Source organism: Wyeomyia smithii, chromosome 3, assembly GCF_029784165.1.
Source record: "Wyeomyia smithii strain HCP4-BCI-WySm-NY-G18 chromosome 3, ASM2978416v1, whole genome shotgun sequence".
In the NCBI taxonomy this organism is placed as follows: domain Eukaryota; kingdom Metazoa; phylum Arthropoda; class Insecta; order Diptera; family Culicidae; genus Wyeomyia; species Wyeomyia smithii.
Genome location: NC_073696.1, coordinates 157,668,157 through 157,680,618, shown reverse-complemented (window position 1 = coordinate 157,680,618; position 12,462 = coordinate 157,668,157). Strand labels below are relative to the sequence as shown.

Genomic DNA, 12,462 nt, shown 5'->3' with positions numbered 1-12,462 from the left:
TTGAGTGTGCAAAAGTTTGACAGATTGCAGTACTCTAGACTTTTTTCGTACAAAATCTACTAAGTGTTGATAAGTAGGGCGCTCTCCTCCTTCACAAGAATTCTCCCACTCCTTTAAGGTTAGTGGATCTAGTCGTTTACTTAGAGTTTCAACCAACACCGTGTTCCAAAGGCTAGCTGCTGAGTCTAATTTTTCTAGCATACCCACGTGGTGATCAAACTCATCCACAATATCGTATAAAGCTGACGAAGATGCCCTTTTAACACTGGAAATAGCGAACAAAGCCGCGAAATGATGTTTGAGCAGTAGATTTGGATTATCATATCGCTCACAAACCGATTTCCATGCGATCAAATAGTTATCGGCATTAACCTCCAAATTTGCAACAATACGAGCAGCCTCTTCTCTGAGAGCTGCTTTAGATAATGCATTTTCTCCACCGACGACAAATGAGCACTACCATGAATCATAGATTTGAAAATATCTCGGAAAGCTATCCATCCAGATGGATTCCCTCCAAACTCAGGAATGTTTATCTCCGGGAGCCTTACTGAATGAAACGACTGCCCGGGCGATCGAGATGCGGATTGCGTTACAACTGGTAAACGTTCCGGTAACTTGCTAGTGAGAGAAGCTTTAAGCTCGTAGTATAAATCTTGGAACTCAACTCTCTCATCCGACATGGTGAATTCGAGATCACCATCGCAACGAGCTTCGATTTCTTCAATCTCGTTCTGAACACACGCGAATTCCACCCACAGTTGGTCGAGCGAATCGATTCTAACCTGAACTTGGTGCAACTGGCCATCTTGATATTGTTCGTTGAATCTCTTTATTAAAGCAGCCGAGCCGAGAATGTTTGCTCGCTGCCGCATGGGAGTTTTCAGTTTAGCAGCACTAGTTCCTACCACTTTTTTCTTCGGCGGCGTCATTTTGAACATACTCATTGCAAAGATTGAATAAGGTTGACCCACCTGGACGACTGTATTATCTTCGACGTATCTACTTAACCTCAATTCGGAAGAGTCCCCGTGACGACTTCTGATTCAGACTTAAGCCGGCAGATCACAATTCTAGCACGTGTCTGATGATGGTTGCTGGAGATGTGTAAGCCCTTTCCTCTTCAGCAATCCTGGCTAAGCTCGGTCTGCAACGGGATTCCCGGGTTTCGGCACCATTTGTTGGGTCGCGCCACTCGCGACACAGGCTAACAGCCAGTTCTGGAGCGGAAGATTGGAGTAGATGACGACCAGTACACCTTCTGGGTAGCACCACCAGTGTTCCTTCGTGTACCGTGGACAAGTTTCGGCAAAAGATTAAAATGTGTGTTCACAGTATGACAATTTATTGCTAACTGAGCGGATATCGATTTGCTACACTATTTTTAAGGCTTTAGATGAATAAGAATTGCGTTTGCGTTTAACGAACGCACAATCAAACGTTTTCAAGATAGGCATTTAAAGGTAAGGTAAGTATAATAGATATACGTAAGTGTTATACATAAATTTAAATTTTTTACTTTGCATGTTATTTGTGTAATTTAACTTCGAAATAAAATTAATAGTTTTTTTTTCTCCCGAACACCGATATTTAGTGTTGTTTCCAAATCCTCCGGTTTAATGTTATCGACTACTGCTGGATCATTTGCCGCCCATTTTCTTAGTGGGAAACATCTCTTTTTTAGTGCGGTTGTCACACCTTCCTTTAAACGTTTTAACTCGAAAACTGTTGAAGCTCCGAGCATAAGATTATCTACGTAGAAGCAGTTGTTTATTGCTTCTGCTACCTTAGGGTTATCTTTCCTTTCTTCCTCTGCTACCTCGGCTAGATCTCTACATGCTAGAAATGATGAGGCCGCCCTACCGTAGGTTACCGTGGTTAATCGGTACATTCTAATAGGTTGGCTGGGGTTTTGCTCTTTTAAAAGGCATTGAAACCATGAGTCTTCTTCAGCGATTTTCACTTGGCGATACATTTTCGCAATATCTGCCATGAGTACTACATTATGACCTCGAAAGTCAATAAGGATGTTCATTAGTTCTCGCTGAACGTTTGGACCTGTTAGTTGAATGTCGTTCAGTGATATTCCACTGGTAGTTGCTGCGCTTGCGTCATAGACCACTCGTAGTTTAGTTGATGTTGAGTCGGGTTTCTCGACGACGCCGTGCGGGATAAAATACTTGACCTTGTGAAGATCTTCGGCTGGAATGGGGACCATATGTCCCATCGCTTCGTACTCTTCCATGAATTTCTTGTATTCGTTGTGTTTCTCCTCACTGGTTGCCAGTCGTTTTTCTATAGTTAGGAATCGCTTTCTAGCCTATTCGAATGAGTTTCTTAGTTGTTGATGATCGCTTCTAAGAGGGATTTTCACTACGAATCTTCCATCTGCATCCTGTGTAGTGTTTTCCACGAAGTGTTGTTCTGCTTCTTTTTCCAAGTTTTTTGGTTTTGATCTTCCTGCATCAGTTCCTCTGTTTTCCAAAAATTTTGAAAAAGGTTGTGTAATTCTTCATTTGTTATATTTCCTTGAGCAGCTTCTTCTTTTACCGCATGTGTGATTGTTTGGTTTCTCTGAGATTCTGTCAAAATACCGACCGCCAGCCATCCTAGAGCTGGTTCTTGGAATGTGGGTCCTTTTCCGATTCGCATTTGATTTGGACCTAGCAGTTGATAAAAAACTCTTGCTCCTCATAATATTTCTACGGGTTTTGTTACGTAAAATTCCGGGTCTGCGAGCGGCATCTCGTGTGGGATGTCCAATTCGCTTCGATTGATTTCTTGATTTGGCTGACTCTCCAGTATTTTAGGTACTATCACCAACTCAATGTCCATGAACAGATTAGCGTGCATGGAGCCTCTTCTAACTGTGATCTTTCAGTCTAATGTGAGGGTTCCTCCGATACCAATAAGTTGTCTATTGCTTTTTTGTTGTGGTACTTCCAATAGATTTGCTGCTTCTTCTGTAATAGTTTCCATTTGACTACCGGAATCTAGAATGCACCTAAATTGATGCCACTTCCCTTGGCTTCCTCCTACCCATATCATCGCGGTGGCGAGAAAGACGTAATTTGAGTTCGTCTCTAGTTATTTTGTTTGACTAGGACCTGCTTCTGTTTCATCCCTCTTTGTGCTCAAATTGTTGGTCGCCTTGTTGTGGTCGCGTTGCCGCACTTCATGGAGCAAGGAATGATGCTTGCCCTTGCATTCTTTTCATCTACCGTTGCTTTTGCATCCCTTGATGCCGTGACCTTTTTGGAGACTATTGTAGCAGTTTTGCGTTTGTTTAATCATCTCCAAGCCGGTCGGTACTGATTTCTCTAGTAGAATTTCACACTTGTAGATCGCGTGGTCGTTCTTTCCGCACATTGAGAATTTTTTTTTGTAAGTTGTAGGCTTCTTCTGAATTGGGTCAGCGGCTAGGCCCACTACCTTTGCGTAAGAGTATTTCGGATGCTCTGTGGTTGAATTGCAGCTCAGTTGGTTTGCAATCCTCTATACTTAAATTTTAAATTCACTCCATTTGTAAATTGTTTGGAGGTCGAGTTTGTCTTCCAGTTTTGTAAAGGTCTGTTCGTCCAACCTATCTTTTACGAGGCATACCAACAGTCCATCGGCGATGCATTTCATACTTTCATCGCTCTCTCCTGCTATCTGTCTTTCCGACGTAATCATGGTATCGACCGAGTCGACTATGTTGAGGAGCGCTTTTGCATTTTGTTTTTGCGGGCGCTTTACTTTGAGAACCTTCTGAAAATGGCCCCCAAAGGCGATTCTCTTTTTGTAGAATCGCTCTTCTAGTTTCTTCCAGGCGTCGGTGAATTGAGCCCGGAATCTTCGAATGCTTTACAGGCATTAAGGGCTTGTTCGAAATTCTCCAACCCTTTTTGCAAAAAAATGTATTTTTCTGCGTTTTCCGTGATAGTTGCTATCCGTTTCTCGAATCTTTCTTTGAAGGATATCCATTCAGTGGGCGATCCTGAAAATCTGGGCAATTCTATTCGTGGCAAAAGTGATGCCTTACTCATTCCCGTAGTAAGGATAGAGTGGTCAAGGATTGCATTTGGAGTTAGCTCGAAGCCGCCGGTTATCCCTTCCCTATTTTCGGCTAACTTGGTTAGCCTGATTAGTTCTGCCTTAACGTTGGTATATCTCCGCATTAAGGGCGCTCTTCTTTGGCTAGTACCAACGATGCCTTCCAGGTTTAGCAGCGTTGACTGAGCTTGTCTGAGCACCTCATTTAATAGTTGGTGTCTCGCTTCCAATTGCGCTGATGATGGCAGATTTGCTTCCGTGTCGGCTTGAATGAATGTCGACATCTCGTTCATCGATCCTTCTAAGGCCGTCAGTTGTCTGACCAGCCTTTGGGTTGGGTTGTTTTCTTCATCACTTGTGTTGCTTATTGTGAAATTCGCTCTCTTTTTTATGTATGTAATAAGAAAAAAAAGGAAATAATAGAACGGACTTACTTTCTTTTCTAAGGCGGAAGCTTAGCGTTTGGTGTAATATTTCTCCTTGGGGTTTCTTCTCATTGAATTCACTCCCCCCAGTGGAGAGAATTTTCTTGTACTTTATAATCGCTCTGCGCACTTGGGGTTTCTTCTCGTTGAATTCACTCGAATCACTTTTGTTTTGGGTAAGCGGGTGATTTTGCTTCCTTACATTAATTTCTTCTACAATGTATCACTTTTTTTTGTTCTTCATTCTACAATGCATCACACTTTTTGTTCTTCATTCTATAATGCATTACATTTTTTTGTTCTTCATTCTACAATGCATCACACTTTTTGTTCTTCATTTTACAATGCTTCACATTTTTTTGTTCTTCATTCTACAATGCATCACATTTTTTGTTCTTCATTCTACAATGCATCACACTTTTTTGTTCTTAATTCTACAATGCATCACATTTTTGTTCTTCATTCTACAATGCATCACACTTTTTGTTCTTCATTCTACAATGCATCACATTTTTTGTTTTTCATTCTACAATGCATCACATTTTTGTTCTTCATTCTACAATGCATCACATTTTTTGTTCTTCATTCTACAATGCTTCACATTTTTTGTTCTTCATGATGGTGCATAAGTCTATAACGTCTGGGGTCACCATGTTTTACGATGGGAGTGTCATCATAGCATCTTACTCCCTTGCTAGTTAAATAAAAACTGTATTTCAAATTTCAAACAGAGTTTTGTTACACCACTGAATGATTTGCTTTGCGCTGCAGCTTCAATGCCGCTTCTTCCAGCTCCTTAATTCTCCTGGCGTTGCGCCGCCACCTCCATACTATGAAGATAATTATCGCCACTAGCAGGAACACGCAGTCTATAGCGTATACCGTCGTTTCATGGGTGGAGATATTATTCTCAACCGCTACCTCTGTGTCGGACGAAAAGGGCCACATCTCGGATTACGTGTGATATACACTTACGGTTGCTTTTGAACGATGGCTTGGTGCGGCGTGTTAGCGTTGACACCGCAATATTGCGGTAGCACATTGCACATGTTTGGTAGCACATTTAATGCTGACTATTCTTTTGGTGTGTTGATAGTTAATCTAAATTGTATTCCTTCGGTAGAGTCTATAATGGTTTGCTCGTACCACATTGTTTTCGTTTTATTTTCATGGCAGTAGAGCTGGTGTAGGCAGTAGCTCACCTCTGCGTTCCTTGCCTACCCTTTAACCAACACCAGGGTTGGATGTAGCTCGGGACTTCATTCGCGTAATGTCCAGACTTATGTCCAATCACTATACGTTAAACACGCACCTCTTTCGTATTGGGCTTGTAGACAGTAATCACTGCGTTTGTGGCGATGGCTACGATGACATCGCCACATGTTGTTTGGTAGTGTACAGAATTCTGTGGTGTTAGGTCCGAGCTTATAGATTCCCTTCGGCCCCGAGAAAAACAATCCAACGAACCCGTTAGAGACATTCTGGGAAGCGGTGATCTTCAGTACATGACACCGCTATACTGCTTTCTGAAAAACGCTTACATTAAAATTTAAAATTTTCTTTGTCTATTTGTCAGATTAAGGATACAGATATACTATGCTGAAGACACGGAAACGAAGAGCCTTCATCTATGCTTACACAAATACTTTGAACTAACAACAAACAAGAATACAATTGCTCTACCAGTTGAAAAACAAAGTTCCAAAATAGTTTAAGTCAAAATTGTATCTCCTCTCATCTCACCTTAAATCCCCACTAGCTCGTAGTCGGCCGCGAGAATAAAAAACGGACTCCCTCTTTTCCCTGCTAACGCAGAATTAATACGAATTGTATTTGGCTCAGTAAAACAGAAAATATATCGTGCCGTGCCGAATAAACTAATTTTAAACCTAATATTCTATGTGTAATATTGCTTTTACCTTCCTTGTGTGTCGGCGCCGATTTCTCAAGGCTACCGAACACCACATGGAGCTCAAGTTCTCCACAATTTTTCACCGGAAGTGGATTTGTTACACCCTTGTTCGGATAGATGGCCACGGATAATGAAACACAAATTTTTTCTCTTTACATAGTTTTATATCACTAATCGAACTTATACTAACACTTTTTAATAACTTTACTCGGGGTAAATCGCGTCGCGAATGTCTAAATTTCTAATGATCTAATCTGACGCTGCTCGCCCTTTATAAAGGATCGGAATTCTGCCTTGTTGCCACGTTGTCTCGTGGAAGATGATGAAGCATTGCGCAATATTGCAAAACATTGGGTGTTATTGCACAACGTTACGTAGTGTATAGGGTTGTTGATCGATCGTCGCAATTGGAGATTCGCTCGTACACCGACAAAAATATTCGAGCTTGATAGGCTTGAACATCCTTCGCCTCCAAAAGTGTGGGAGACACTTCATGTCCTTGTTGTTAGTGGAAGATTATCCAGGATTGGCAATGGAGCCAGTTTATGAATTGGCCTCGTCAAAAAGCCAAATTTAGTTTTAACTTGAACAACTCGAACGATATTGTCTTTACCTGGGTAAGTTTTTTCGATTTTACCCAACTTCCATACTTGCGCTGGCAAATTATCCTCCTTTATCAAAACCAGCATACCTGGTCGTAGGTTAACTTGTTTTCGTGTCCATTTCGCTCTGCCCTGCAACTCCACGAGATACTCCTGAGACCATCTCTTCCAGAAGTGGTCGCGGAGAAGCCTTACGTACTGCCAACGCGACAATCTGTTCTGTGGAATTCCTTCACATGACGGTTGAGGAATCGCTGTTAGTGAAAGGTCAATTATTAAATGCCCGGGCGTTAGCACTTCCAAGTCGTTAGGATCATCAGAATGAGGGTATAGTGGTCTCGAGTTCAGAATGGCTTCTATTTGACATAGCAGTGTTGCGAACTCGATAATGTTTAAAGTTGCAGGCTTGAATACCCTTTTCAAAACGCTTTTAACGCTTTTTACTCCAGCCTCCCATAGCCCACCAAAATGTGGCGCATTAGGTGGTATGGTATGCCACTGAATCTGTTTCGGTTCACAGAAATCGAAAAGATTATTTTTCATTTGTTGTCCCTTAAATAATTCATACAGTTCTCTCAGTTCGTTTCTTGCTCCGATAAAATTCGTGCCGTTATCCGAATAAAGTTCTCCAGGAACACCACGTCTCGACACGAAACGTTGTAACGCTGCCATGAACGCAGCCGTTGTCAAGTTTTCTACCGCTTCTAGATGGATACCTTCAGTAACCATGCATATAAAAACGCAAATATAGCCCTTAACTGGCACTACACGACGAACGCCTTGTCTGATCATGATAAGACCAGCAAAACCTACGCCTACCTTAAAGAACGCAGGTGCTCTTTCCAAACGGCACGTAGGTAAATCTCCCATGAATTGAGTAATTGTTCTAGGATTTACCTTAAAACACTGCACGCAACTTCGTGTTTTCATGCGTATAGTGTTACGACATCTAGGTAACCAAAATTGCTGGCGCAGGATCGCCATCAGTCCGGATGGACCGACATCCAAATTCTCCAGATGAATAGACTTGATAAGGCTTCGAACCACCGGATTATTGGCTGGCAGAATCCACTGGTGCTTCACCTGAAACGGTAGCTTGGAATGTTGGAGACGGCCGCCTACTCTCAACAAGCCATGCTCATCAAGAAATGGATTCAAACAAATAAGATTCTTAGAGGGTTTATTCGCCGACACTCGACTTATTTCTTATTTATCCGCATACTCCTGGTTTTGGACTACACGAACGATCGCCTTCATTGCATTACGTAGTTCAGTCACTGTTGGAAAGCATCCCATCGAGCGATTTTCTTTCTTCCTATTCTTAGCATTGCTAAAAAATCGTAGCACGTAAGCCACCACTCTCTGTAGTTTCAGAAATGACTCGAACTTAGAGAAAATTGGAAGAATTTCATATCTTTCCACAACGTTCACAACCACAACTTGTTTCAATTCGGGTATTTCATCAATCAATAAAGGTGGCGGAATCACTGTACGATAAACAACATCCTTCAAAAACGTAGGACCGTTCCACCACAAATCGCTGTTTGCGAGCTTACGCGCTGAAAGACCTCGCGATACTATATCTGCCGGATTATCCTTTGTTCTAACATAGCGCCATTCAAAACGTGTTCCACTCGATGTTATTTCACACACTCTGTTGCGAACATACAATTCTAATTAGGCAGGTGGCTTAGCAAGCCATGCCAGAACAACCTGACTGTCAGACCAAAGATCCATTTTTTTAAAAGACATCTCCAAAGCGGTTGTAATTTTTATCGTCAAGCGATGCAGCAAACGTGCAGCCAATAACTCCTTTCTAGGTATGCTCAGCGGCTCAATCGGAGCTACCTTGGACTCTCCACTTATTAATTTCATATTTGCAGTTCCATCTTCCAAGATCGATCGGATGTACACACAAGCTCCGTAAGCAACATCGGAAGCGTCAGCAAATCCGTGCAACTCAAATGCGATGGACGTAGGTGCTACAACTCTTCTTGGGATTCGAAGTTGATCCACGCCATCAAGTGCATTAAAAAATAAAGTCCAATACTGGTGAAGTTCATTGGAAATATTGTCATCCCAATTGACCCTTTCCTTCCAAACCATCTGCATCAAGATTTTTCCGATAGCCACTACTGGAGCCACTAATCCGCGTGAGTCGAACATTTGCGCGACTAATGACAAAATTTGTCGCTTTGTTGGTAGCCTTTTGTCCGAGGTAGGTAGTGACAAGAAAATCAATTCATCGCTATTTGGATTCCACATCAGTCCTAAAGTTTTTATAATTTCATTCGTTCCAGATTGATTCAAACTTACTAATTGTTCCCGATCAGCTTCAGGTATGGCATCTAGAAGCTCTGGCATATTCGATGACCATTTATGAAGATGCAGTCCACCGGCTTTCATCATGTCTATTAATTGCTTCTGGGCTTCGAATGCTTTCTGCAAGCTGTCGAAATCAAAAAGCGCGTTGTCAACGTAAACGCTTTTTTCCACTATGCCAGCAGCCAGAGGAAAATTTTGTTTCTCATCAACAGCAAGCTGTAACAAGGCCCTTGTGGCTAAAAACGGAGCTGAAGCAGTTCCATATGTGACTGTTGTCAGTTCTAAAATTCGAAGCGGATCAGTGGGACATTCCCGCCAAAACACTCTTTGCAGTGGAGTATGGCACGGCGCTACAACGATTTGACGGTACATTTTAGCAATGTCAGCCGTCAAGACAAAAGCTGGTCTCCGAAACCTGAGTACAATAGTCAACAGGTCACTCTGGCTGATAGAACCTATCTCCATCACTTCATTTAACGAGAGGCCAGAGGTCTTTGCAGACGCATCGAATACAACGCGACATTTGGTGGTTGTGTTTGATGGTCGCAGAACAGCGTGATGTGGAAGATACCACTTCCTCAAACCTGGTGGATCGTTTCGCTCGAAGACTTCCTTGCAATGACCCAATGACTCATACTCTTGCATGAAGTCAATATATTGCTGCTTAAGTTCGGGACGTTCAGCTAGACGTTTCTCCAAACAATAAAATCGTCGAAGAGCCAACGATCTTGAATCTGAAAGTTTATCGACAGTTTCCTTCAGAGGCAGCTCGACGATGTATCTTCCCGAAGCATCTCTTGTGTGTGTAGCCATAAAGTGGTTCTCACAATCCTCCTCCTCGGTGGTCAACTGGAAATCCTGTGCAACATTTTCAACATCCCGAAATCGTTGAATCGAATCGCTAAGCTTATCGACAGTCACAGAATGAGTGAAAACAGTTTCCTCGATGATTGCTTCTTTATTGTATGAACCTCCAAGAACCCAGCCGAATTTAGTTTCGTTTATGATTGGTAAATCAGGTGCAAGAATAATTCGTCCTGGTAACAACAATTTCAAAAACCACTCATTGCCAATCAACATATCTATTTCGTCGGAAGAGTTAAACCGAGGATCAGCAAGCTGCACGCCAGCTGGAATTTCCCAAGAGCTAGTATCGATAGCGGTTGTAGGAAGGACAGATGTCACCCTTTGCGTTACTAAGCAGTGGGCCTTCAAATGAAACGTGAGATATCTTGAGCGGATTTCAACCTCAACACCCTGATTCACGCGAGACTGCATGCCATCTACTCCAGCAATTGAAATATTTACTTGGTAGCTCCCAAGATCTAAAATAGTGGCCATTTTCTTGGAAATTAGATTTACCTGGGAGGCCGAATCTAATAAAACACGACAGGGGTGTGGGTTTTTGTTTTTGTCCAAAACGTTTACCACCGCAGTCAGCAGCAACACCGATGAGATTGCTCGGTTGGTTGAATATGTAGCTGTTGTTACTTGAGTGCTACTAGTAGGTTGTGGCTCATCCTTTTTACTTAATTGTATCCCTGAAGTTCTGGTTCGGTTAGAATTTGTTTGCTGTGTTTCGGTTTCTTTGTCTTGTTGTTTTTCTGCGTGTAACAAACTATGATGCCTTCGTTGCCATTTGTAGCATGTTGCTTTCGATGAACAATCTGCTCCTCGGTGTCCCTTTCTGAGACAGTTAAAACAAACATTCTTTTCCCGTACTTTCAGTAGTCTCTGAGGGACTGATAGCGCTAGGAACTGGGGACATTTATGCCCTTTATGATGAGGATCACCGCAGAAGTCACATTGAATTGAAAATTCCTTCGATGTCATTACTGTTGCCATTGATTGTGGTCGGAATGGTTTACGGGCTGGCTAATTATCTTTCGGGTTTGAGGTTTCGCATCTCTCTAAAACAAATCTTTGTTCCCGCAGAAACTTAACAGTTGCTTCGTTGGATGGCAACTCACCGTGCTTAATAGTGGACTCCCATCGCTTTCTTGTTTCCCTATCCAAACATTCTGATAGCAGATGAATTACGAATTGTTCCGATACACCTGTGAATTCTTGCTGCAGGAACTTTAAGTTTTCAACGTGCCTTGTGCATTCGTCTACTAATGATCTTAAATCTTTACTGCTTTCCCCAACCACCTTCTTCATTCCGAAGAGTCCATGAATATGAGTACCAACCATGTGTCTTAAATTCTCATACCATTCCTCAAGTATTTCCCAAGCGTGTTTGTAGTTTCCATCGTTTATGGTTTTCGCATCGATTATTCCTGCTGCGCTTCCCACTAGCGCTTTGTCCAGATGGTAGAGCTTGACCGCTGGAGGGTCAGCTGTCTTGTCCACTAGATCCTTGAACATGACTTTAAACTTGGTCCAATTTTCATATTCTCCATCGAAGGTAGGAATCGGTACCTTCAGTGGATCGGATTTCGCACTGTCGCTGCGCTTGAAATAGAACTGGACATATTTATTCTCTCCACTTGCTCTTCCAGAGCCATGAGCACTTCATCGTGAAGTAAATCAAAGTTTTCAAAATGAGCATCATGTTCCTCTCTACTAGCGGGTGGGATTAGAGCAAGAATTTTCGCGTGTATTTCGTGGTATGCGCAGATTCTGTTTTCCTCTCGTAAACCTTCAGCTGAGATGCTGATAAGTCTGAATTTTCATGGAGAGTATTGAGAATACGTGTGAGCTTACCTTTTGCCAGCCCACGCTGGTGGACAAATGCATCTACCTGTTCCATGATGAGTCGCTTTGCCTTTTTCTTTTTTCTTGTGCTAACAGGAGTGGAAGTGTCGGTGTTTTGTGTTCCGGACGATTGATTATTTTCTGTTGTCGGTGTTGAACCAGATCCTACTTCCCTTGGTGGCGTTCGCTGCAGCGGCATGGCACTGAGGAATCGATGTAGATCGGCATCACTAGCCGATGCTTCACTTGAATGTACGATCACTTAATTTCCGAAACCTTTGCACTGACACTTCAAACCATAACTTTTTATTACAATGTGCGTCAAACTTTTAATTAACCGTTTCTCTTTGATTTTTATATATTTATTCACTTTCTACCCGTACCATCGTTCCGATGTTTAACTTTGTATTACACTTAGTTCAATCCGGCTCTTCGAAGGACCAAAATGTCGGCGCCGATTTCTCAA

At 42.3% G+C, this 12,462-nt stretch overlaps 1 protein-coding gene across 1 annotated transcript; it reads right to left on the bottom strand.

Moving 5' to 3' along the window:
* Positions 1-8,651: 8,651 nt before the first annotated feature.
* LOC129728753 (uncharacterized) lies at positions 8,652-12,195 on the bottom strand. Its single transcript, XM_055687206.1, has 3 exons — positions 12,043-12,195; positions 11,270-11,753; positions 8,652-10,903 (listed from the first exon to the last, which is right to left on the bottom strand). The coding sequence occupies exons 1-3, from the start codon at positions 12,193-12,195 to the stop codon at positions 8,652-8,654; spliced, it is 2,889 nt and encodes a 962-aa protein (XP_055543181.1).
* Between the last annotated feature and the right edge of the window lie 267 nt (positions 12,196-12,462).